A 27,769-nucleotide genomic window follows, 5' to 3' on the forward strand; every position below is an offset into this window, starting at 1 on the left:
AATTGGCTAAGTGACAGGAAACAGAGAGTAGTGGTGAACGGTTGTTTTTCAGACTGGAAGGTACACAGTGGTGTTCCTCAGGGGCTGGTACTAGGATCACTGCTTTTCTTGATATCTTTAATGACTTGGACTTGGATGTACAGGGCACAATTTCAAAATTTGCAGATGACACAAAACTTGGAAGTATAGTGAACAGTGAGGAGGATAGTAATAGACTTCAAGAGGACATAGACAGGCTGATGAAATGGGCAGACATGTGACAGATGAAATTCAACGCAGAAAAATGCAAAGTGATGCATTTTGGTAGGAAGAACGAGGACAGGCAAAATAAACTAAAGAGTTCAATTCTAAAGGGGGTGCATGAACAGAGACCTGGGGGTATATGTGCACAAATCGTTGAAGGTGGCAGGGGAGGTTGAGAAAGCGGTTAAAAAAGCATATGGGATCCTGGGCTTCATAAATAGAGGCATAGGCCGCGATTTTATCAATGGAGGCGGGTTGGGTCTGGGTCAGGTGGTTTCCGGCTTCCAGTCCCGCCCCCAGTTGCATCCGGCTCACAGACGTGATTTTACGTTGATTGACCTTGTTAAGCCCACCCTGCGGGCTTGCCGGCCAATTAAGAGGAAGCCGGTCAGATGACGCGTCATCTGCCGGTTTTCTTAAAGGGACCACGCACAATTTTTTTTTTGACAGTTGATTTCTCAGTGTTTGACAGCATTGAGGTGTTGCAAACACTGACAATCACTGCACAAAGGTTACCTCTTGCACCCAGGCTCTCCAATGACTCCCTCCATAGGCTGGAATAGATGGCAGTTGCAGGTGAGGTGACAGAAGCGATCTGTCACTGGTGAGAGAGGTTCTCCCAATGAGGTGGCACTGGACATGGATTTCAAAACTTGTAACCTAAAGAAATGTGTAAATGTATTAAAAATGCATTTCCCAACATTTTCTTACCTCTGAGACTCACCAGCGTAACATTGGATCCTTCACACCACTTCTGCAGCTGCCATCAATCCAGAAACATTACAGCAGGCTCACAACACGCCACACTTACCTGGCGTGGTGTCCAGACGTCGGGAAACCCGAGGCAGAAGCGGCAAAATTCAAAAATAGCCTGTCAACTACCTGTTAATAGGCAGGTAATTGCCTTTAATCCTCTTCCCGCCACTAGGTGTCGGGTCCATGCGCAAGTCAGGGTCCCGACACTTAGGAAAATTGTTTGGAGGCGGGTTGATGACGGGATCGCAACCCGCCGTCAAGCAAAACGATTTTACCCTTTGACCCGCCTCCAAACCGCCCTCTGAGCGCCGGCAAAATCCAGCCCATAGAGTACAAAAGCAAGAAAGTTATGATGAACCTTTATAAAACACTGGCCCAACCGCAACTGGAGTATTGAGTCCAATTATGGGCACCGCACTTTAGGAAGGATGGGAAGGCCTCAGAGAGGGTGCAAAAAAGATTTACAAGAGTGGTTTCAGGGATGAGGGACTTCAGTTACGTGGATAGACTGGAGAGGCTGGAGTTGTTCTCCTTAGAGCAGAGAAGATTGAGAGGAGATTTGATAGAGGTGTTCAAAATCATGGGGGGTCTAGACAGAGTAGAGAGAAACTGTTCCCATTGGCAGAAGGGTCGAGAACCAGAGGACACAGATTTAAGGTGATTGGCAAAAGTACTAAAGTCGACTTGAGGGAAAACTTTTTTAATGCAGCGAGTGGTCGGGATCTGGAATGCACTGCCTGAGAGGGTGGTGGAGGCAGATTCAATCGTGGCTTTCAAAAGGGAATTGGATAAGTACCTGAAGGAAAAAAAATTGCAGGGCTACAGGGAAAGGGCGGGGGAATGGGACTAGCTGAACTACTCTTGCAGAGAGCCGGCACAGGCTCGATGGGTCAAATGGCCTCCTTCTGTGCTGTAACCATTCTATGATTCACCACATGATGGCACCACATTCCCTCTTAAATGTTGATTTGGCTTCAGTAGCCATTTGTGCTAATACATGCTATATTCTAATATATCACAAGATCCAGGAACTAGAAGGGCCCCTGCATCCAGGAAACTGTTTTTAAAGAAAACAAAGTCCTTGCTTAAAAGAAGCTCATGATGGTATTCCCCCAACACCTAGCTTGAGAAGATACAAGAGCTGCTAGAAACCTTTGGCTTCAAGCACACAAAAAACTGTGCGGCAAAGTGGCAATTTTAAAGCTATTTTTTCAAAATAGCTGGTGGCTGCAAGAAGTCATTGACTGCACTGTGATGCCAACACAGTTCTAGTGCAGCCAAAGAAGGAGCCCTGGGCGGAGGGGGTGGGGGGGGGGGGAAGATGTTCAGACAGATCAACGGAGGATGCAATCACTACTGCTCTACACTCGGCACTGAATCACCTAGATGGTAAGGAGACCTACATCAGAATGTTGTTTATAGACTACAGCTCAGCATTCAACACTATCGTCCCCAACAAGCTGGCCACCAAACTCTTGGCCTGAACACTTCCGTCTGCAACTGGACCCTGGACTTCCTAACAAACAGACCCCAGTCTGTCAAATTAGGCAACCACACCTCCCCCACCCTGACCCTGAACACGGGGGCCCCACAAGGATGTGTGCTGAGCCCCCTCCTCTACTCCCTCTTCACCCACGACTGTGTGGCTGTTAATGGTTCCAACACCATCATCAAGTTTGCAGATGACACCACGGTAGTAGGCCAGATCACCAACAACGATGAGTCAGCCTACAGGGAGGAGGTCCAGCATCTCGTGAAGTGGTGCGCCGACAACAACTTGGCCCTTAACACCAAGAAAACAAAGGAAATAATCGTGGACTTCAGGGAGTCCAAAGGCGGAAGTCACACCCCCATCCACATCAATGGGGCGGAGGTGGAAAGGGTGGCCAGCTTTAAGTTCCTCGGAGTCCACATCACGGAAGACCTCTCCTGGTCCCTCAACACCTCCTCTCTGGTGAAGAAGGCCCAGCAGCGCCTATATTTCTTGAGGAGGCTGAAGGGATGTAATCTGTCACCCCCGATCCTCTCTAACTTCTACCGCTGCACTATAGAGAGCATCCTGACAAACTGTATCACGGTATGGTACGGCAGCTGTAGCTCCCATGACCGGAAAGCCCTGCAGCGGGTAGTCAAAACTGCCCAACGCATTACTGGCACCCGGCTACCGACCATAGAACATATATATCAGAAACGCTGCCTACGGAGGGCACGGTCCATCATCAAAGACCCTACCCACCCCAGCCACAGTCTGTTCGCCCTCCTGCCATCTGGAAGACGCTACAGATGCATTCGCACCCGTACGACCAGATTTAGGAACAGCTTCTTTCCCAGGGCTGTCATCCTACTGAACTCCACAAATAAACACTAAAGCCTGCACATCTGCCGATGCACTTTATTATGGTCATATTTGTGCTAATATATATGTACAAATGTATGTTGAAATGTTTAAGTGTCCTAATCCAAATTGTACACTCTCGGGAGCCGCAAGCCTACATTTCGTTGTACTGCACTTGTGCACTAACAATGACAATAAAAGTTGATTTGATTTGATTCGAGGGCTTTTAAAAAGCCCTTTGTAAACGTTTTCTTTAATTTTCGCCTGGCATTCATGCACACCCACATCTGCAGAGAGAGGCGCTATTACCTCATTCTGACAGATGTGCTAGTTGAGGCTCATCTTCCCATAGGAGTACACCCCTAGTTTCTTACTACGATGTGAATGTCTGACTAACTGTTACGCTGGAAGATTCTTCAGAATTACCCTATCACATATTGTATGGTACAGCATGAAAGAAGGCATGCCAGGGTAATCATGAGACAGCGTTGCCAGTTTGGTCATATACACCAAGATGGTATCAACCATTTCTGCCACCCATGGCATGCCTACTTGGGAATTATATTGGGTCAGCAAAGGGGCAGCTGTAAAACTGTGCCATCTGCGGCAAGGGTACCTACAGCAACCTGGCAGCAGAGGACTTGCACATACAGGGACAGTAACCCTTAGTTGTGATCTGAAACTTGACTGAACCACCTTGCAGACATGGTGCAATGGTTTGGAGCTAAGGAGTGGCAGAGAGGGCAGCCCTCATCACATGCACCTCATGCAGGATCTCCTCATCTTCAGCAGTTGTACAAAAGATTTGCTATTTAATTGTACACAAGTATATTTGAACAGAACAAAATCTATGTGCAAAGGACTGTAAGTTAAGCCTCAATGTGGCACTACAGTGCTCTTCTACTTACCTGTTTCTGGATCAGTTCTTGCCCTTTTGCTGGAAGCATTTGGACGAGGTTCAGCTGTGGCGAGACTGACCGCCGAAATGGGTAAATATCTCGTACATAGGTCTGTAAAAAGAACAGGTCAATAGGTTAGTGGGTAAATGCAGTGCATGGTGAGGAATATCCCAGGTTCAATCCATGCCTGTGCTGAGTTACCTTACCTCAGCTGGGCTGCAAGTGAACACTAGCACCACATCAGATTTTAGCATTTAATCTAAGGTGACACTCCAATCCAGTATTGAGGAACTGTTACATTCTCAAAGGTGCAATCATCAGTTGAGATGTTAAACTAAGGTCTGATCCACCTGCCTGTTAAGTGAGCAATTAAGATCCCTTAGCACTATTCAAATATAATAAGGGGTGTCCCAGTGTTGTGGTCAACAATCCTCCCTCAACCAATTGCACCAAAAATAAAAGATTAATTGATCATACATCTCATTTTTGTTTGTAGGATCTTGCTGTGTACAAAATGGCTGCAGTGTCCATCTACATTACAGGTCACTGTACTTCAAAGGAATTTACTGTATGTGAAGCTTTGAGGTGTTTCTGAAAGACATGATAAGGTGCTCTAATAAGCCTTCTTTTCAGTTAAGTAACTGACATTAGTGTCCCAAAGACACAAAGATAATCAGCATTGTAGGCAGTGTAGATAAAAGCATAACATTACAAAGGGATATTGATAGATTAAGTGAATGGACAAAACTGTGGCAAATGGATTTCAATGTAAGCAAATGTGAGGTAGAACCTAAATTGGATAGAACAGGGTACTTTCTAAGTGGTGAAAAGCTAAAAACAGTGGAGGTCCAAAAAGACTTGGGGGTTCAGGTACATAGATCATTAAAATGTCATGAACAGGTACAGAAAATAATCAAAAAGGCGACTGGAATGCTGGCCTTTATATCTAGAGGACTAGAATACAAGGGGATAGAAGTTATGCTGCAGCTATACAAAACCCCGGTTAGACCACACCTGGAGTACTGTGAGCAGTTCTGGGCACCACACCTTAGGAAGGATATATTGGCCTTGGAGGGAGTGCAGCGTAGGTTTACCAGAATGATACCCAGACTCCAAGGGTTAAATTACGAGGAGATATTACACAAACTAGGGTTGTATTCCCTGGAATTTAAAAGGTTAAGGGGTGATTTGATCAAAGTTTTCAAGATATTAAGGGGAACAGATAGGGTAGATAGAAAGTATTTCTGCTGGGTGAGGATTCTAGGAGTAGGGGGCATAGTCTAAAAATTAGAGCCAGACCTTTAAGGAGTGAAATTAGGAAACATTTCTACACACAAAGGGTGGTAGAAATTTGGAACTCTCTTCTGCAAACGGTAATTGATGCGAGGTCAATTGTTAATTTTAAATCTGAGATTGATTGATTTTTGTTAACCAGGGGTATTAAGGGCTATGGGGCAAAAGCGGGTTTATGGAGTTAGATCACAGATCAGCCATGATCTCATTGAATGGCTGAACAGGTTTGAGGGGTTAAATGGCCTACTCCTGTTCCTATGTTCCCAACCTAGGGAAGGTAAAAAAATAACCAATGTTTCTGCTTCTGATTGCTGTCCAGTGAAGTCTACTGAAAGGTGCAAGTGAGGAATGATGCCCCATGGATCAATAGCCTGCTGATATTCACTATCTGGTCTCACAGACATCACAGAATGACAATTGGATGAGGTTCTGGAATTCTTATCAGGGGAGAAAAGTATAGTGCAAAAAAAATTCTGGATATTCTAAATTACAATTCTGTTGCACAAAACACTCCGGGGCCAAAGCAGCTGAGGCGCGCCAGAACAGAGAGGCCCAAGGAGTGTTCTAAATTGGTCCTCAGGCCCCACCATCATAATTACAGTGGGCTGCGGGCATCCTAATCCATCTCACCGGTCGGGACTTGACCGATTTCAGTCGGCTTGGACATTAGCCGAGGCCTACAGGTGAGTCCGAGGCGGGGGAGAGATCAGTAGGGCGGCAAGCGTGAGCTGGCCAGCGGCCACAGTCTTCATGTGGAGGGAGGAGAACTCTTGCTGCTCCTCGCTCCACTTTAAATTAAGTTAAAAAAAACTTACATGCAGGCTTCCTCCGCACCCTTCAGTGGTCTCTGACTAGTTTAAACAAATTTTGCGAATAGGTCCGGAAATGGGTACAGGAGCCTCATTTCAATATGGCCACTTAAAAGATCCTGCCGAACATAGCAGTGGCCCGAGCGCACGGACTGAGGTTTTTTCTGCTAAACTTGTCATCGTTGCGGCATCTCACATTTAGGCCCCTCTTTTTCAAATAAACTTTTTAATATATTGTAAGCATATTGTAACAAAGTGAAATGTTTGGTCAATTCAATTTGTAACATTTTTAACTTGGTTTCCTGTTTTGCAATCTTTCTCCTATAAAATAATCAGCACAATAGCATGTGACCTTTGTGATGTAAAATAGATCAGTGCCTTACTTTAGCATAATGTATCAGGTTCCAACGTTTATCCATCAAAAAGTAGTGGTTTGACTGAGCTTCAGGAATATTAAAAAATTCCAAGCATTCCTAGAAAGAAATAATGTGACAGGTTCAGCAATTAGAACATATACAAACCAGAGAGAAAGGGAATACAGTGAATCCTTTCTAAGTATAGAACATGTTGTCATGTTAATTTGTATAGTGTCAGCTGTGGCTCAGTGGGTAGCACACTCGCCTCGGAGTCAAAACGTTGTGGGTTCAAGTCCCACTCCAGGGACTTGAGCACAAAAAGCTAGGCTGACACTCCAGAGCAGTGCTGAGGGAGTGCTGCACTGTTGGAGGTGCTGTCTTTCGGATGAGATGTTAAACCGAGGCCGTCTGCTCTCTCAGGTGGACGTTAAAGATCCCATGGCACTATATCGAAGAAGAGTAGGGGGGTTATCCCTGGTGTCCTGGCCAATACTTATCCCTCAACATAACAAAAACAGATTATCTGGTCATTATCACATTGCTGTTTGTGGGACCTTGCTGTGCGCAAATTGGCTGCTGAGTTTCCCACATTACAACAGTGACTCCGCTTCAAAAGTACTTCATTGACTATAAAGCGCTTTGAGACGTCCGGTGGTCGTGAAAGGCGCTATATAAATGCAAGTCTTTCTTTTTAATTTGACCGATTTATGTGAGGAACACATAAAAGCCCACAAGTATATAAAATATGCTGTAATACACATGCAATGGGTGTATTTTGTGGCTAGCAACACACCACTATTATAGCCATACAATAAATGGAAACAACCATATAGCAAATGCACAAAATAGCCATGGGTACATTATATCTAGTTTAGTTGCTGAGTTGCACAAAAATGAATGGTAATCTCTGTACAGTCATGGGTTATTGTCTTTAAAAAATGAAAGCACTGAGAAATTATTGCAAATTATAGTATAAAAGGCACTTTTTCTTAAATATATATTGCTTTTAATGTCAGCACTGTTTATGTATAGAGACGTGGGGGAAAATCTTCCGCTATTGTGGAACTGGGCACGTTTATGACAGGGCAGGACTTCTGTTTAACAGAAAGATGCGCCCCGAACCCCAGTTGATTTTAACATAGAAGATAGGAGCAGGAGTTGGCCATTCGGCCCCTCGAGCCTGTTCCGCCATTTAATGAGATCATGGCTGGTCATCCAAATTCAGTACCCTGTCCCTGCTTTCTCCCCATATCCCTTTAGCCTTAAGAAATATATCTAACTCCTTCTTGAATATATTTAATGAATTGGCCTCTACTGCCTTGTGTGGTAGAGAATTCCACAGGTTTACCACTCTCTGGGTGAAGAAATTCCTCCTCAAGGCAAGGAGGTCTCTGACACCTCTTGCAGCATAATGTGACCAATTACCTCTCTGCGGACAATAACATTTTTAAAATCTTCAAGATTGACACCTTAGTGCGTACAATTGAATGCAGAAGAATTGATTAAAAGGGCCTTTTGGTCCAGAGCTGACGTGAGGAAAAACTTTTTTATGTAACGAGTGGTTAGGATTTGGAATGCACTACCTAATAGGGTGGTGGATACAGATTCAATAGTAGCCTTCAAAAGGGAACTGGAGTAATACCTGAAGGAGAAAAATATTGCAGGGATATGGGGAAAGAGTGGGACAACTGGGCTGCTCTTTCAAATAGCTGGCACAGACTCGATGGGCCAAACGGCCTCCTTCAGTGCTGTAGCATTCTATGATTCTATGACAGCACTGGATACCAGGGACGAATAGGTATTCCTGGCATCCAACATAGCTATGGCTCGAATGACAGAAAATACATTGGAGAGGTATTTCGGTCATTTGAATATTACAGTACATCTGCCCATATGTGGGCAGGCATATTGGCCCAGAAATTAGGATCGGGGGCTTGCCGTGCGTGCAAGCCCCCGATGTGCACTTACCATGCGCGCCGGGACTGCTTGGAATTCCTGTCACTGGCCCGCTTCAGCTGTTGGCGCGCTGTGCTTGCCTGATCCAGCGGCGTAGTTAGTGCGATGTGCCGGCTGGGATCAGGTGAGCACTGGGCAGCCAATCAGGGGAGGGGAAACTTCATTCATGAGTTTGATAGTAAGCACGGTGGCATAGTGGTTAGCACTGTTGCCTCACAGCGCCAGGGACCCGGGTTCGAATCCGGCCTCGGGTGACTGTCTGTGTGGAGTTTGCACATTCTCCCCGTGTTTGCGTGGGTTTCCTCCGGGTGCTCCGGTTTCCTCCCACAGTCCAAAGATGTGCGGGTTAGGTTGATTGGCTATGATAAAAATTGACCCTTAGTGTTAGGGGGATTAAATACGTGGGATTATGGGGATAGGGTGGGATATGTGTTGGTGTAGGGGTTACGGGGATCGGGTGGGATAAGTGTCGGTGCAGGCTCGATGGGCCGAAATGGCCTCTATCTGCACTGTGGGGTTTCTGTGATTCTGTGAACTGTCAAACTCATGAAAACTACAGGCGCCCAAAACACTACTTAAACTTTAAATAAAATTTAAAAAAACATCCCACTAATTAAATGAACTATAAATAACTTTAAAAAAACGATTTTAAACAATTAATTAAATTTTTGAAAAAAATAATTTTTTAAGAAATCGGGTCTAAAAATAAACTTACCTTACTGTAAAGTCCTTAAAAACAATAAAGCTGTGGAAAAAATGTTATAATTTTAAATAATAGACCACTTACCTTAAAGAATCAAGTCCTTACGCCTCCTTTTTATATGTCTAAAAAGTTCAGGCCCTTACACACGGGCAAACCTGTCAAAAAGAAGGAAGTTCAACACGTGCGCGCAGAGTCCTGCACGCACGCGTTGGACCTCTGAACCCCTTGGAGGAAATGCCGGTTTCCCGCGCATGCTGAAATCCGGCACTTCCAACGGGCCCACGCGTGAGTACCCCGTCCGTACTCGCGCATTGGGACCGGAATTACTGGCCCATTGTACGTCATTTGTCACTTCTGGCAGGAAATGGAAACAACATAAATTTATGGCTGACCCATTTCTTGCCTCAGTTCTGCTGGAAAAAATCAGCAGAGGGAGGACAGAAGATCTCAGCCATGTAATGGAGATTGATACAGTTCCATGATATGGTGTGATATTTGCTATTAATGTGGCACGTTTCTAAGATTCTTTGTTGCCTGCTAGAAGGAACGTTGCAGAAAGAGTGGGCACACTTTACAGAATTAAAACTTTAGCTAGCAAATGTTGTCTTATAACATTGGAATCATTGTAGATTTTTTTTTATGCGTTCATGGGATTTTGGGCGTCGCTGGCAAGGCCAGCATTTATTGCCCATTTCTAATTGTTCTTGAGAAGGTGGTGGTGAGCTGCCTTCTTGAACCGCTGCAGTCCGTGCAGTGAAGATACTCCCACAGTGCTGTTAGGGAGGGAGTTCCAGGATTTTGACCCAGCGACAATGAAGGAACGGCGATATACTTCCAAGATGGCTCAAACAAGTTAAGTAGAAAACATGCATTTAGTGAATTCCAGGTAGTGCTTATTGAATAATGAATACTGAATTGATTATTTCAAATGAACAAAGGGGTAATTATTGCATTTCATGCTGTTGGCAGGAAGCCTTGACCACTGGTTGTGGGCACTAACCACAATTTTCCATCCATTAAAATATATTATTGGACCTATAATATATTTTAACATTTACAGGGGTGAAAATGAGCATCATAATTTCTTGTGTGTGATTATGTATTATATGAAGCACAACAATACAAATTAAAAACAAAAACTGCTCTAACTATACATTTGACAGACTAGAGATGAATGGCTAATAAATGTTGACTTAAATAAAGCATACATCTATAAAAAGTAAATAATTAACAGACATACACTGAAATAGGATCTATATATAAAATACACATTAATTTAAATGGTGTAAACATATAACAGGCATGCATTCAAATGGAGTATATTGGTAACAGGCATGCCCTTAAATGGGACAAAAACAGCAGGTATTCACTATATGGTGTACATATGTAACAATTATACATTTATGCAATGTAAGCTGAACTCTACTGAGCAATAACAGAATGTAAACCCGAGACAATTAAATTACTCATAATAATAAATTATGTCTTTTTACCTTAAGAACAGCTTCAAACTGTGTATCCTCATGTACAGGAAGTTGCGTTGGAATATCACATTCATTTTGTCCATGGACAACTAAAGTTTTTGTGCCTGGTGTAACAAAGAAGCCCCGCATCTAAACTGTTCACTAAACAGATTAGGCTAACATTTCTTAAATCAGCCACCGAGACAAAAAGACAAAAACTCATTAGCTTTTTGCATGGTACATTCACCAATTATGTGGGTTTGTGCCCACAATCCCCACATAGTAGTGGTAATTTTCAAATTCGCTGCCTGGGCAGCAATGTGCTGGAGCAGATTGTCCTCCTGTTATTGAACTTGTCTGATTTTCATCCCATTAACTTCAATGGGCTGAAAATAGGATGAGTTCTCTAACAGGTGGGCAATCTGCTCCAGCACATTACAAACCAAGCAGCGAAGTTGAAAATTATCCCTAGTGTTTGATCTTACCTGTATTGTTAGTGAAAGGTGTCTCTTAAAGGATGGAAAAATCCATACAAAAATCACCCGACCACTCTTGCACACATCACAGCTGGCTAAAAAAACACTGGTACAGGCCCAGAAGTAAATTGCTGGTCCAATCCGCTTTGACAAGATGAATGGTGCATAACAAGAGGAGACATGGGTAGACTTCACTCTTGGATGATGGGGAAAAACTTGGGAGCCCGTAAAATGATATATAAAATATAAGCTATTTGTTGCAACTAATTAAGCTAAGTGTAACTAAGTAAAGTAAGTAAAAATTGTTGCACTTAAAAGTTTTATATTACTATAAAATAACACATGACACTTTTGACAGACCCAATCCTAACTCTTTCACTTCCTAGTTCTGGACAGAGATGCTGTTAGTCTCCGTAGAGCACAAAGTTCTCCCAAAAATCTACACCAGGCAGAGTATTGTGGATAATTAACATTAGCAATGTGACAATGTAGTTCTTGTAGACAAGTCAAGGATGCCTGGTAAATGTGAAATACTGGTGAGAGGTATGCAAGGGATTCTGGATGGCCCTGGGAATTTGACTTATTCAATGATCATTAGATGAGCATCTGTGGATTGTATCTGAGCAGGGCAAAAGGAAGGCCGACACTCCAAGTCTTTCACTCTGACAACAAGAGCATTGGAGTAGGAAGAAGCACGCTAAAGGATTCATGATGGAGTTAACCACTGTGTTATTGAGACACTAAAAAATTGCAGATAAAAGAGCACAGACAAATTTTGCCAGTTTTAGATGGACTCCAATTTATATTTATTTCTGTTTTTATCCATAAGTATGAGTGTGTCTGCTTAATGCTTATGTCAAAAATGAATAAATAATGGAGTAATTTTCACCTTTAGCGCAGAGCGTCATATGCTGGGCGCATACAGCAGTAATTCAAACCAGATTCACAGGCCCACAATTTTCTGTCCAATCCCAGTAATTTAAACTTTAATTACAACTAAGTAAATTAAGTGAAAATTGTTTCAAGTAGTAGAAAACTAGTATAAAATAACACTTTATCCGTTTTCAATCTTAACCCTTTCATTTGCCAGTTCTAGTCAACATGTTACCCAATACTTTTTTTTTGTTGTGGCTATTTGTGTGGACACCAGCTATCACTGCATTACAGCAGTGACAGTGGTGCAGAGAAAGAATCAGCAATTATTTTGATACATTTTCAGCAACTAAGTCACAATCTAAAGTTAAATAGCAGAGCATTATGTAAATAAATAGCCACTTTCTATCTATAATTTCAGTGAATGCACAGAAATGATGAAAAGTACCTGATCATAATTAAAATAATCAGAAATATGGATCTAGAAATACACCACATTTTACTGTCGGCTTTTGGTAGCTAGTTGTACTCCTACCTGGCATAGAGGCTGTAACCAGCAGTTTGACTTCACACTGTTCTTTTTTCATTGTCTGTTTCAGGTCTTTGAAGAAAAGTCCTTCTACATAACCCACAATCTCCCATAGAAAGGTGACAGTGGCTGAGATTGCATCCATGCCCCATTCACAAGGGGTACGCACAAAGTACATGATCAGACCAACCTGAAATGCAACAGAAAATGATGAAAACTGACAGTATGTTTCAGTACTGTTCTTTAATAATAAACTGCATAACCAAATCTAGAGAGCATCCTACATATTTTCAGGGCCATACTCTTCCCCTATCCCCACACACATAAAATTGTATTAGTACTTTTACAGGTAATTGGTAAAAAGAACTTAAAGCAACTTAAATGTGATTTGTGGCTTTCTTCCAAAATTCCATGTGCTTTAATTAGCTCTACCATGAAGATGATTGCAGAGTAGTCAATCACTGTCTCTCTAGCAGATCATTAAACATTTGAAAAGGTCAGATATAAAAATGGGTAGCTTTTATTCGAAAAATATTATTGGATATGTATGGGTAACAATATTTATGTAATGCAAGACACTGGTAATGCTTACCAGGTAGTTAAAGAGAATATGGGATGTCTGAGCAGGCATATCCCCAATATTCAACAGAAGTTTTCGCAGCATGTAAATCAGTTCATCCTACAAAAGAAAAAGTGCCACTAAGCAACAAAGCTTTGAAGCTTGTACATTTTGTAATTTAATAATGATTTAAAATTACTCATTGAAATAGCAGAAAGATTTTACAAAATGTAAAATTATTTCACTAGATGTTATTGGAATATATGCTTTGTTAACACTGTTACAGCAATCTATTCATTATAATTAGAAACTGTACAGATGTCAGATTTGGTTAATGTATCTATTGAAGTAGTACTCATATCTTTCGCAGGCTCTGACCAGTTCCTACCTAAAATGGCAATTGGGGTCCTTTTTACCTCATTGGTCCCCAATTTCCATATTGAAAGGGGCCTATCGCCTGAAATAGGCAGACGTTTTGGACATCCGGCAGTAGGCTCCATTTGAGATGGAGCTGGCTGGTCTTAATGGGGTGGTGAGGTTACTGTGCCCATTTGGAGGCCATTACTGCCTAGTTAACACCAGGTGAGGGCACTCAAAATTGATGCTATTATCTTTGAAATATTTGCATCAATATCACTAAAAAAAACATTTTTTCAGCAAATTCTACTTCAACATTACCGTGAATCAAAAAAAACACTATGCACAGGGTTGGTGTGGCCCTTAAATGATGTAAAATTCTGTGTAAAACAAAGGTTATGGAAGAGGTTCTGATTTTCCACTTTTGTCCCACAAATTTTACAACATACAGCACTTATATTCAGCATCAATTCTTTAAATTGCTTAAACTCAGCTACGGCACTTTCCAAATATATGTGTATGTTATGGACGAACCATCTTATTTCAAGTTTCTAACTTGACAAAGAAATTACAATACATAGCAGGCTATGACAAAAAGAGGAACACAGCAACAAATCTGTAATTATAATAAGGAATTAAGAATTATCACGTAATAAGGAAACCCAAGAATGGTACAAGCCACATCAGAGCAGATAAAATATAAATGTTTGAAAGTGATACATTGGACACAAAATAAATTAAAACATTAAAAAGGGGCAAAGTTAATATTTTCACATGGGCATGACACCAATTCATTACGTTATTCAGATAAGTAGTAACACAAGGGTAAATTTTCTGAGTCCGTGCTGACAATGAGCAACCTTGGCTTACTGCCAGCATGGACTCAAAGTTTATCCTATAGTCTAAATATTGCAATCTGAATGCATGTACATTGGGATTTGCTAACATATTTTATCAAAACTTTAAACCTACATTTCCATCAATTCATATATATATATATGTATATATATTAAATATATCTCAATTTTTTGATACTAACAGATCTTGGTGTTTTGCTTTAGCACTTATCCTTTAATGAGGCCACAGTGCTAAGAACAGCCCCTTCCTAGCCCACAAAATTCAAACAGGTAAGAAATATAAGCACTCAAGTTGCGTGGAATTTGAGGGCCTTGTTGTCACAACTTGGCGACCGCATTATGCACAAGCCTTCTAATTGGAAGTGGAAGTGTGGCTGTGGGAACATTGCAAAGATTAAAAATGTAATATAAAATAAGTCCCCATTCTTGCTGCAATTTTTAAAAAAAGTGAATTTTGTTACCTGACGGTTGCTAATAGTGAGCTTCTCCAGAAAATGGCGCAGAACGAGTGCGGGGTCTTCAATCAAACAGTTCCACAACACCTGTTGTGCTACTGCACTCACTAAAAAAGGAAAGTATCATATAGGCTAATCAATGCTAAACATGAAGTGCCCATTAATGAGCCATTAAAAGAAACACACTGGTCCAACCTAATTATGCAGCCTGGTGACCTCTGCTGCTGATCTTGCTAGAGTATGGTGGGGTGGCAGTGGGAGTTCATCTGCTCTGCATATAGGTGGAGGGCATAGGGAGGGCAATGTCTCCAGCCCCAAACGCTCCATGAAGTTTGCCTTTTAATTAGCATATGGAGGCTCTGTGTCTTAGAAGGCCAGCAGGAACTTTTGGCACAGGCCAGGCCAATCTTCCAGTTCTTCTGCCATTCTCCCACTGGAGTGATGGTGGGAGTGCAATGGAAGGACTGAGGAATTTTACCTCCATAGTGTTTATTCTTCATTCTGTATAGCATTGAAAGCTACATACATGATAAAAGCCAGCTCCAATCATGATTTACAATGCAAAGCTGCATGGCAGACTTTACTTCTTATAACTAGTCCTGATCAGTACAGGTGCTTTTAGAGTTTAGGACAGCAGCCTATTGTAGGTGCACAGATCCATCTGTCGTTGCACTCCATAGTGTAAACAAGACGAGCTCGCTTGTTGCAAAAGTGTTATGGATCTATGAAAAGGGAAGCCTACAGTTCAGCAGTCAGGATAAGGAGGACAGTTCCAGTTATATAATGTGGGTAGCCAGTCCTGCATGTTTTCTCTGAGTTTCTGTATAACACCAGACTCCAAGCCTGCTGAAACTGGCTCTCTGGTGCCAATGTAAAAACAGTAGAGTGGCATACGGGTCATTACTCTTCCAAAACAGGATGTAGTGTCAAGAATTATTTGTACTGATCTATTTCCACTGGGTTCCCCACTGTGCTTTGCATATGATGAATTTCACAAACCTCCCCAAGGTTCTCCCCTGCTCTAGCCCTAAACTAGTGTCATTTTCTAATTTCTCTCCGAGCTCATCTTGTCCATGATATTCACCTTCAGCTCTCTTGTCCCCATTCCCACGAAACTGCTGACCAACCAATTTCTCTTCCTGGCTCCTTAAGGTAATGTCTCCCTCCTTTCAAAACTATCATTGCCCCTTCCTCAAAAAACCTCCCTCGACCCTCTGTCCTTCCAATCTACTGCCTCTTCTCCAAAGTCCTTGAATGTGTTGATGCTTCCCAAATTCATGCCCATCTTTCCCACAACTCCATGTTTGAATCGTTCCAATCAGGATCCTGCCCCGCCACAGCACTGAAAGAGTCCTAATTAAAGCAACAAATTACATCATTGACTGTAGTATACTATCCCTCATCATCCTTCTCGACCTCTCTGCAGCCTTTGAAACAGTCAACCACACCATTCTCTTACAACATTTATATTCCATCGTCCAGCTCAGTGAGACTGCCCTCGCTTGGTTCCACTCATGTCTATCCAACCAAAGCATCTCCAGCAATGGTTTCTCTTCCTACCCCGGGCCATTACCTCTGGAGTCCCTTAAGGATCTATCCTTGGCCCCCTCCTCTTCCTCATCTACATGCTCCCCCTTGGTTACATCACACAAAGACATGGGGTCAGGTTCCACACATGACACCCAGATCTACCTCTGCACCATCTCTCTTGGCCCATCTCCTGCCTATGTGTTGTCCAACAGCTTGCCAGACATCCAGTAGTGGGTGAGGCATAACTTTCTCTAGTTAAACATTGGGATGATCGAAGCCTTCGTCTTCAGCCCATGCCAAAAACTCTGTAGCTTTACCACTGATTCCATTCTCTTCCCCAGTCACTGTCTCAGAATAAACTAGACTGTTTGCAACCTTGGTGTGTTAATTGACCCTGAGCCGAGTTAACAACCCTATATCCTCTCCATCACAAAGACTGCCGAATTCCACTTCCATAACATTGCCCATCTTCATTTCTTCTTTAGCTTATCTGCTACCAAAACCATCCATACTGTGATCAAATATTTCCATTCATCACTGCCTGTGACTGAGATCGGTTTCAGTGTCATTTCCCTTCCCCCAGACCTCATTGTATTGTGTACTGGAATGTGCTGTATTGTATACTGGAATGTGCTGTGTGTAGGGCTCCGCCCATACCTGGCCCCGTTTGTAAGCTAGCTTCAGTCTAGCCCCAATCTCCAGAAGGACGACATCTCTCTCGCTTACGTGTTTCGTTCTAAGTTAATAAAAGCCTTGTTTTGTTCTGCTACCTTCGAGTCTCGGAATTATTGAGGCACATCAATTTTATTAACTTATTTTTTCAACACTATGGATCAACTCCTGAAACCCGAACGTTTGGATTTGGATCAACATGCTCCGGACACATCAGCACGCTTCGGACACTGGTTTGAGTGTGTGGAATTCTTCCTGGACAATTCCGCAGCCGTCAAAGACGCTACGGACGCTGCAAGGATGAGACTCGGAATTCTGCGGAATTGGGTAAGCCACCGGGTTTACCCCCTCATCCACGACGCCGAGACGTACCTGGCTGCCTGCGACATCTTAAAGGCGCATTACCAGCAGCCTACGAATGAGGTGTATGCTAGGCACCTGCTCGCCACCCGCGCACAGCGACCTGGGGAATCGGTGGAGGAGTTCCTAAGCACCCTGAAAATGCTTGGCAAAGACTGCAAGTGCCGAGATGTAAAAGCCGCGGTGTACACTGACGAGCTTGTTCGCGATGCCTTCATCACAGGCCTCAGCTCCACTTACATCCGGCAAAGACTGCTGGAAAAAACGGGGTTGGACCTGAAACAGGCTGCGGACACCGCGCGATCCCTGGATGTGGCCCAGAGAAACTCGGACGCCTACTCTTCAGCCCGCGCCGTCCACGCCGCCACGTGTGCACCGAGGGCGCCGCCATCTTGGAAGGCATCTTCCCCGCCCGACAGCCCGACACCGGCTGGGCCCCGCTCTCCCCCCAGAAGCCCTACGACAGCCGCGACGCGTCAGGGACCCAACTGCTACTTCTGCGGGCAGCCAAAGCACACCAGAAACCTGTGCCCGGCGAAAGGCACCACCTGCTTTAAGTGCGGTAAGAAAGGGCACTTCGGGAAGGTGTGCAGGGGGAACCCCGCCGGAAAACCAACCGCCGGAAAACCCGCCACCGCCGCGTGTGCGCCGTGGGAGCGGCCATCTTGGACGCCATCTTGCCCGACCTCGTGGGGTCCGCCATCTTGTGAGCAGACAGCGTGGACGCCATCTTGTATCGATCAGGGCCCTACAGTGGCATCGGTCACAGTGGACCAGACCAGGCCGCACCCGCTATCCAGATCAATGGTGGACATCGAGGTAAACGGGTGCCGGGTTAAATGCTTAATTGACAGTGGAAGCACGGAGAGCTTTATCCACCCAGAACTGGCACAACAACTCTCCCTAAAGGTGGTCCCTACTCAGGGTACCATCTCTATGGCTGATAAAACCCAGACATCGACCATTCTGGGTTACTGCACGGTACAATTGTGCGTTAACGGAACTGTATATGATAATTTTAAAGTATTAATCATGAAGAACCTATGTGCGAGCGTGATCTTGGGCCTGGATTTCCAGTGCAACCACCAAAGCATCACGCTCAAGTACGGTGGGTCCCAGCCGCCCCTCACAGTGTGCGGTCTGGCTACCCTGAAGGTAAAGCCGCCTTCGCTATTCGCGAACCTTACCCCTAACTGCCGGCCAATAGCGACCAAAAGCAGGAGGTACAGCTGGGAGGACAGGCGGTTTATCGCGACCGAGGTAGACAGGCTCCTGAAAGAGCGCATTATTGAACGCAGCAACAGCCCGTGGCGCGCCCAAGTGGTAGTGGTAAGGGGTAGCGAGAAGAAACGGATGGTGATCGACTATAGTCAAACGATCAACAGGTACACCCTACTAGACGCGTACCCGCTACCCCGCATATCAGAAATGGTGAACCAAATCGCCCAATACCGGGTGTTCTCCACCATCGACCTCAAGTCAGTGTACCACCAGCTCCCTATCAGACCAGAGGACCGCCCGTACACCGCCTTCGAGGCGAACGGACGCCTCTACCAATTCCTCAGAGTCCCCTTTGGGGTGACGAATGGGGTCTCGGTCTTCCAGAGGGAGATGGACCGCATGGTCGATGACCACCACTTGCAGGCAACCTTCCCCTACCTCGACAACGTCACCATCTGCGGTCACAACCAGCAGGATCACGACTCGAACCTCGAGAGGTTCCTGAAAACCGCACAAAAACTCAACCTCACCTACAACGAGGACAAGTGCGTTTACAACACCACGCGCCTCTGCATACTAGGCAGCGTGGTGGAGAATGGGGAAATCGGACCAGACCCCGACCGATTGCGCCCCCTACGGGAGCTGCCCCTGCCCAACACTCCCAAAGCCCTGAAAAGATGCCTGGGGTTATTTTCTTATTATTCCCAATGGGTCCCCAACTACTCCGACAAAGCCCGCCCCCTCTTGAAAGCATCCTCTTTCCCGCTCTCTGCTGAGGCCCACGCCGCCTTCAAAAGCATTAAGCAGGATATTGAGCGGGCCACGCTACAGGCAGTGGACGAGAACACTCCATTTCAAGTGGAAAGTGATGCGTCTGACTTTGCCTTGGCGGCCACCCTCAACCAGGCGGGGCGGCCCGTAGCTTTCTCGAGGACCCTCCAAGGGCCCGAGATCAGACACTCCTCCGTGGAAAAGGAGGCCCAAGCCATCGTGGAGGCAGTGCGCCACTGGCGCCACTACCTAGCCGGCAAACGCTTCACCCTACTTACCGACCAGCGGTCGGTAGCGTTTATGTTCAATAATAAACAGAGGGGGAAGATTAAAAATGATAAGATTCTTAGGTGGCGGATCGAGCTCTCCACCTTCGAGTACGACATCATTTACCGGCCAGGGGCCCTTAACAAATCCCCTGACGCCCTCTCACGAGGGATGTGTGCCAGCGCCTAGGGGATCGGCTACAGACCCTCCACAACGACCTCTGCCACCCAGGGGTCACGCGGCTGTTCCACTTCATAAAGTCCCGTAACTTACCCTACTCGATTGAGGAAGTTCGGTCCCTGACCAGGAACTGCCGCACTTGCGCTGAGTGCAAGCCTCGGTTCTACCGCCCAGATAGAGCCCACTTAATCAAAGCTACACGGCCCTTTGAGCGGCTCAGCTTAGATTTCAAGGGCCCCCTCCCGTCCGTCGACCGCAATGTTTACTTCCTGAACATTGTGGACGAATACTCCCGGTTCCCATTCGCCTTCCCCTGCCCAGACATGACCAGCGCCACGGTCATTAAATGCCTCAACAGCCTGTTCTGCCTGTTCGGTATGCTGAGCTACATCCATACGGATAGGGGGGCGTCCTTCATGAATGAAGAGCTACGCCAGTACATGCTGTCCAGGGGGATCGCCACGAGCCGTACCACCAGCTACAACCCCCGGGGTAACGGCCAAGTGGAGCGGGAGAACGGGACAGTATGGAAAGCAGTCACTCTAGCTCTAAGGACCAAGGGCCTCCCTATCTCCCGCTGGCAGGAAGTCCTCTCGGATGTGCTCCATTCGATACGGTCGCTATTGTGTACGGCCACTAATACCGCGCCTCATGAACGAATGTTTGTCTTTCCCCGGAAATCCACCTCAGGCGTATCCATGCCGTCATGGCTCTCCACCCCAGGTCCGGTACTCGTGCGAAGGCATGTGAGGGGCCACAAGACGGACCCTCTCGTGGAGCCAGTACACCTACTCCACGCCAACCCCCAATACGCATATGTCCGGCACGCCGACGGAAGGGAGGACACCGTGTCCATAAAAGACGTCGCCCCAGCCGGCATCGACAACAACCACGGCAATAGCGGCAACGACGATCACAGCAACTCTTACCCACCCACTACTCTTTCATCACCCCCGGAAGAACACCGACCAACGGCACCCCCACCAACTACCCCTTCAACAACCCTGGCGGCACCCCCGGCAGAGACCCAGGAGGCTACCGGGGACACCCAGCCGACACCCGCGGCACCGCAACAGCCACGTCGGTCGCAGAGGACTATCAAACCCCCGAACAGACTAAATCTATAGAAGGGGTGAATGTGATGAAATATTTCCATTCATCACTGCCTGTGACTGAGATCGGTTTCAGTGTCATTTCCCTTCCCCCAGACCTCATTGTATTGTGTACTGGAATGTGCTGTATTGTATACTGGAATGTGCTGTGTGTAGGGCTCTGCCCATACCTGGCCCCGTTTGTAAGCTAGCTTCAGTCTAGCCCCAATCTCCAGAAGGACAACATCTCTCTCGCTTACGTGTTTCGTTCTAAGTTAATAAAAGCCTTGTTTTGTTCTGCTACCTTCGAGTCTCGGAATTATTGAGGCACATCACATACATTTGTCACCTCCAGACTCAACTATGCCACTGCTATTCTGGCCACCCTCCTGACCAGCACCTCCCATAAACTTCAACTCATCCAAAAGTCTGCTGCCCGTATTCTACAGCACGACACAGCAAGTCTCACTAACCTTTCTCCCCTGTTGGCTCCCAGTGCCCCCAACACCTCCAATTTAAAATTCTCATCCTTGTGTTCAAATCCCTTCATGGCCTCACCGCTCACTACCTCTGTTACCACATTCAGCCCTACACCAACTCTGGTCTCTTCTGCATCCCAAAATCACTTTGTCCCACCACTGGCGGCTGTGCCTTCAGCCATGTAGGCCCTAAGCTCTGGAATTCCCTCCTTATACCTCTCTGCCTCTCTATCCTCCTTTAAGACACTTCTTAAAACCTACCTCTTCGACCAAGTTTTTAGTCATCCTCCTAATATCTCCTTCTTTGGCAGGTGTTGATTTTTGTCTGATTACGTTTCTGTGAAGTGCCTGGAGACCTTTTTCTATGTTAAAATTGCTATACAAATGCTCATTGTTGTTAAATAGCTGCTAGACTTAGGCATTAAGTGAAGCTGCAAACATCAAGTCATTATAAACAGGCATTTACTCATCTGTTCTACAGAATAGGTGTAATTTTATGAATCCACGTTGCCAACTAGAAATGCTTCGTTTCACCAATGCGGATTTGTAAAATTACCTTACGATAGGTGAGGTAGTAACAATGGTAACAACGAGTCAGAGCGATTTAATTGTCTCAGGCTAGTTAAAAAAAAATTCAACTTTTTAAAACTAAAACAAATGTTTTTTTTAATAAAAATGTGCAGCAAATCTTTTGTGAACTGAAGACTTTATGAGTGAAATAAAGTCCCTAGCACAACACAGAGATTGCAGTGGACCAGGCGATTAAAGGATACTTGTTTTTGTCCATAGGGCTCAGCTGATTCTGATGATCATTTGCACTATTTACCACATTGATCACTATTCAATTATACTGAATGTGTAGTTTAAAATATAATCAACTGTATAAAATTTATAGTTCTGAGTTGTTATTTAAAACTTTGTTTTCTCCAAAACCAAATGAGCACCAAACCAAGATATGATAAAAGGTACCTGCCACACCATCTTCTCGTACTTCTCCATCCTCCATAAGATGAACGATCGGCAGTACAGTAGCACAGATGCATGCAGGAAATACAGCCTGAGGAGGCTGCAATACATGATGTGTTGGAGTGTTCTCTGTGGCATCTTCTTCATCTGCACAGAAAACAGATACCTATTCCACACACCGAATGATTAAGAACCTTGTCCGTGAAAGAATATAACAATCTAGCCACTTCCCAGTTCTTTATGAATTAAATGAATGGCCTTCACTTACCTTCAGCACTGACCGCTGACCGCACTGACCAGACGGAGCCTCGACGGAATGAGTAATTTCTATGGGACGTACTGGACGTGCAGGATGGACTGACAGACAGCCGGCGGGAAGCTAAGTTTGTAGCATCTTCAACTGACAAAAGTGAGAAAATCAGAAACTTATTGACCAGTTAAGTAAATATATACAAATTCACATCTTTAAGACACAATCAAAATAAATACTTCTGGTGACACTGGTTCTTCTGTATTTAACGGATATTTATCATAATAAACTATGTACTATGGTGTGTTGTTCACTACAGTAGTTGTGGAGTTATTCTGGTAAAATTGATGCAGTAGTTTCAAGTTCGGTTTTCTCTGATTTTGCTTAAAATTAAGTTTTGCAATGAAACTGTTGCCTACCATCACTGCAACATCATTGGCCCCTTGTAAAGTAGTGGAGAACTTTGTGCATGCAGCAGAAGTCAAATGGCAACAGAAGTCCAATGATGGCTGAGCACAGAGTACCAATGAGCAGCAGCACTGTAACCAGTGTAAAAGCAATGAAACAGTGGCCCTGATTTTGCGGTTGTAGTGTCAGCATTCACCATCATTACAACTGTGAAACTGACAGCAACTTCTGGCATCCGCACATGCGCAGTTAAACGCAGAAATCCAGAAGTTGCTGTCAGTGATTCCCTACTCCTCCACAGAAGTCCCCACAGACGGCAATCTTTCTGAAATCATTGAACTGATAAGAACTTCAGCTTTTACGTTCTAATATCGCTGTTAAAAACCCCCGAAAAAGTTAAGCCTTGTTCAATGAGGTGTAACTGGGTTTTTAACAGCATACTAAGTCACAATTACTGCTGCTCAATCTCTCTGGTCCTGAAAAACTAATTTTATATTTGCAGAATGTCAAATTTTTCCATTATGATAAAAATTCCATATTTTTTTAATATAATAAAAACTTTTTTTTTAAAGTTTGCTTATGATATTTCAGCTTCTACCTTAATCCGATGTGTATGTCCCAATCTTTATTTCGCTATCTGTAAAATTTTACTTCCTGGTTTGCTGTCTGTGGGAATTCCTCAATATGATTGGCTGCTTAGCCAGTGACATCACTGTTGCTGGACTCTGGAGATCGCCTAGACTTGGCGCCAGAATCAAATTAACACCACAGAGACTGCTACATCTTTGTGGGCAGCTTTCTTCAAGGTCAGCGGCGAGCACCATCACTTTGCTGCTGACCGCAAAATCCGGGCCATTATAATGTTGCTAGTGACACTGCATTGTGGAGCACTACGGCACAGTGCCATAGAATGGGAAGACACATGTTTGAGACCTCAGTCTGCTGCTGTGCAGGTAGGATAGGGTGTCCTCCAGGGAGGAATAGCGAGAGAGATCACACCAGGCTGCTGTTGTACACTCACTCAATATCCAACTGTACTGTCGGGGCTCAGGGAGCAAAACTTTTGCCAAAGTCTCTCTCTGTGCTTGGGGATATACGGTGATGGCCTGGTGTGGCATGACTTCTGACATCAACAGTGATTTCTTCAGCCTCAATACTTCCTGTTGATGACCCTCTGTGAAAAGGAAAACCTCCTGACATCTAACCTACTTCTATGCCTACGTAACCTATACTCATGTCTTCTGGTCTTCCTTAACTTATCTAACTCAAAATCTAACCACATGGATAGAGTCTAATCCCTTCATTATTTTGAAGACCTCAATAAAATCTCCTTGCAATCTATGCTTTTCTAAAGTAAAAAGACCCAGACCTAGAAATTGGGTATAGCCCCGCTTGAGGCGTTAGAACTGGCGCTGCGCAAAGTTTATAGCCAGACAAAACTTATCGCTGCCTGGCGCGATGTTGGGTTGCATCGCCCCCAAAGGGGATTGAGGTGCAAATTCAGACGTTGCACGGGGCTCCTAAGGCGCAAAAGTTCAGGCGCTACCCAATATCGGCGCGGACGGGCGCAGCGCAGGTGATCTCAATTACCGAAAACCACGAGACTTCCAGGCACTGGCCGGCTCTTAAAGGGGTGGGTCAGTCAGCCTGAGCTGCCACACTCAACGCCCTGTAGGCCTCAGAATCGGCGCTCGCCCTTCTCTGGCGCAAAAAACTCGGTGAGGATGGAGAAGGTGAGACAGAGAGCAGAGCGCTTCAGCACTGAGGCTCTGGACCAGTTGGTGTCCGCAGTGGAGCGCCGTCGAGATGTTCTGTATCCTGACAATGGCAGGAGGCCGAATCAAAAGGATTACCGGCGATCTTGGAGGGAGGTTTCTCTGAGGGTCAACTCCAGCAGCATGGCGACCAGGAGCCCTGTTCAGTGCAGGAAGAAATTCAACGACCTCACTCGGGTCGTTAGGGTGAGTGTTGTTTATGCAAACTTCTGATTCCCTCCATCTGCACCTGACTTCGAGCACCCTGTTGCCATGATGCCCCAATGGCCATCTGTCAGCAAGCACCCATGGCCCTTTCTGGGCACACACATGGACATTTGACTCAAGGCCACATGTAAGGGCTCTTGCACCATGGGGGGCATGAGATGATCTCTCAAGGCCTCATGTAAGGGCTCTTGCACCATGGGGGGCATGAGATGATCTCTCAAGGCCTCATGTAAGGGCTCTTGCACCATGGGAGGCATGAGATGATCTCTCAAGGCCTCATGTTACAGAGCTTCCCCTTCTTTCCCCTGCAGTCCAAGCTGGCGGCGATGCGAAAGGACCAGCTTCGAACCGGTGGCGGGCCTCCACAAGTCGTCACTCTCACGGATCTCGAGGAGAGAGTGCACCAGATTCTTGGAGGACGTCTGAGTGGTCCTGTTACCACTGCAGCTGCCGACCCCATTCTCGACAGCGAGAGTAAGGCTCTCACCTTTTTCAGCTGTTTCCTTCCACTTGGTCCCCCCGCCAGCATGCTTCCTCAGTGTGCAGCCACGTCAGAGCCTTGCCGCAATCTGGCATGCCTTGCCGCCAACCTGTCCTTTTGCTAAAGCCACTCTTCCACCTCCCTGCTTTCAGATGATTCATCACCAACTCGGGATCAACGCCCTGAAGCTGCCAGTGCCAGTGCCTCCGGAGGCGAGGATCAGGAGGAAGCCGGAGCATCCGTTCCAATCTCAGGGGAGCATACACATCTGCAGACTGGGGATAGTAGTTCCCTGGAGGGGAGAGGGGGGGCTCTGATGATGAGCCAGTTGCCGGAACAAGCGGCATGCAGCAACGCAAGGTGGGTAGGCAAGTTCGGCCACCGGCTCCCCGGAGGGCAAGGCAGGGAGCGATGACTGCTGCACAGAGTGCAGTGGAGGTGCGTCGCCTGGCTGAAATGAGCACCCAGGCCCGGCTCAGGCACACTGAGCTGATGGCTGCAGTGGGGAGGATGCCTCAGTCAATAGAAACACTGGCAAAGAGTGTGTTGGACTTCAGGGCAGCAATGGAGAGGACTCTCCAGGGCTTCGGGGCAGCAATGTAGAGGACTCTCCAGGGCTTCAGGGCAGCCATGGAGAGGACTGTCCAGGGCTTCGGGGCAGCCATGGAGAGGACTGTCCAGGGCTTCGAGGCCGCTATGGAAAGGACTGTTCAGGGCTTCGGACAATCCCTGGAAAGGTCTGTCCAGGGCTTGTCCGAGGCAGTGGAACGGACTGCTCCGGCCTTGTCCGAAGCAATGGAAAGAACTGTCCAGGGCTTCTCCGAAGCACTGGCACCTGCCACACAGGTCCTCACTGCTGCCACTTGCCAGCCTCGTCCACACCCAGATTGAGGCAACGCAAACTCTCACTGCAGCCACCCTATCTGCATCAGCTAGGATCACCCCGGGCCCTTCCAGTCCCATACAAGGCCAGGAATCAGTGGAGCATGCGATTGTGGCGGATGAGCCGAACCGGTCCCCTCAGAGAGCCAGTGTGTCGTCCGACCATGGTGCAGGTGTCCTCTCTCGGCAGGTGACCAGTGCACATGCCAGCGCTGGTACGTCTGCAGTGCAGCTGCCACCACCTGCAGGGCACACTGCTTCCAGCCATGCTCAGATCAAGCAGCCTGCGTCCACACCCTCCAAGACCAGAGGTCGGCCAGGCCGTCCCTCAGGGGCTTCTGCGCTTCCACACAGTCAGCAGGCGTCCCCCAGCCTTGACCCCGCCACTGGGGTTCAATTACGTAGGAGCAGCAGGGAGGGAAGGGGCCGGCCGCGAAAGAGAAGTCGTTCTCCATCAAGGGGCCAGCAGTAGAGGGAGGTGCGGAGACGTTTCTTTGGCCAAATTCAAGGACACCCTCACCTGTTGTAATTGTTGGAAATGGTTTGTTTCGTTTTGCGGCTTTGCCGAAGAGTTAACTGTTATTTTGTTAGTTATGGTTTCTGTTGACTTGACGTTGTTTTGCTGTAATGAAAGACTTTTGTGACAATAAAGAAAAGTTTTAATGTGCTATGGTACATGTGACTATTTACAGTGATGCTGGCCTTCAGAGGCTTTCAAAGATCCAAAGTGCGCAGGAGTAAAGACACCCATCATTCCGCCAGAGGGGCCTCGAAACGAGTCCTGATGAGCCTCTGATGGATGGCCCTTCCACTTTCAGGAGCCCTTCCATCTTCCTCCTCCTCCTCCTCCTCCTCGTCCGCATGCTCCTCCTCCTCCGCCTGCTCTTCCTCCTCCTCCTCCTCCGCCTGCTCTGCTAGACGTTAAGAGACAGCTGGAATTGGCTGGGTGCGTCGAATCGCCAAGTTGTGGAGCATGCAGCAGATGACGACGATGTGACCCACTTGCTCCGGCGAGTACTGCAGGGCTCCCCCCGAATGGTCCAGGCAGCAGAAACGCTGTTTGAGCACACCAATAATGTGCTCTACAATGTTCCTGGTCGCCTGATGGCTGCTGTTGAACAGCTCTTCTGCTGGGGTGGCGGCCAGACGGAGTGGTGTCATCAGCCATGGGCAGAGAGGATAGCCCTTGTCCCCAATAAGCCAGCCTCGTGGTCGAGCCGGCCCCTCAAAAAGGTCACTAACTGAGGTCTGCCGCAGGATAAAGGCATCGTGGCTGCTCCCTGGGAATTGGGCGTTGACTGCCATGATGA

The 27,769-nt window shown here is 46.1% G+C and overlaps 1 protein-coding gene across 1 annotated transcript in view; it reads right to left on the reverse strand.

The window, feature by feature from the left end:
- The window catches only part of unc80 (unc-80 homolog (C. elegans)), a 378,796-nt gene that overhangs the window by 100,675 nt on the left and 250,352 nt on the right, over window positions 1-27,769 (reverse strand). Inside the window, exons 36-43 of the mRNA XM_085984208.1 lie at window positions 22,725-22,856; window positions 22,460-22,603; window positions 14,926-15,026; window positions 13,284-13,370; window positions 12,698-12,881; window positions 10,844-10,938; window positions 6,719-6,808; window positions 4,243-4,344 (exon numbers count right to left, since the gene is read on the reverse strand). Of these exons, the coding sequence (XP_085840334.1) occupies window positions 4,243-4,344; window positions 6,719-6,808; window positions 10,844-10,938; window positions 12,698-12,881; window positions 13,284-13,370; window positions 14,926-15,026; window positions 22,460-22,603; window positions 22,725-22,856 (935 nt within the window). The remainder of the gene's footprint in view (window positions 1-4,242; window positions 4,345-6,718; window positions 6,809-10,843; window positions 10,939-12,697; window positions 12,882-13,283; window positions 13,371-14,925; window positions 15,027-22,459; window positions 22,604-22,724; window positions 22,857-27,769) is intronic.

This window comes from Somniosus microcephalus, chromosome 4, assembly GCF_052327205.1.
Source record: "Somniosus microcephalus isolate GS21.2 chromosome 4, FLI_Smic_1.0, whole genome shotgun sequence".
Classification (NCBI taxonomy): Eukaryota; Metazoa; Chordata; class Chondrichthyes; order Squaliformes; family Somniosidae; genus Somniosus; species Somniosus microcephalus.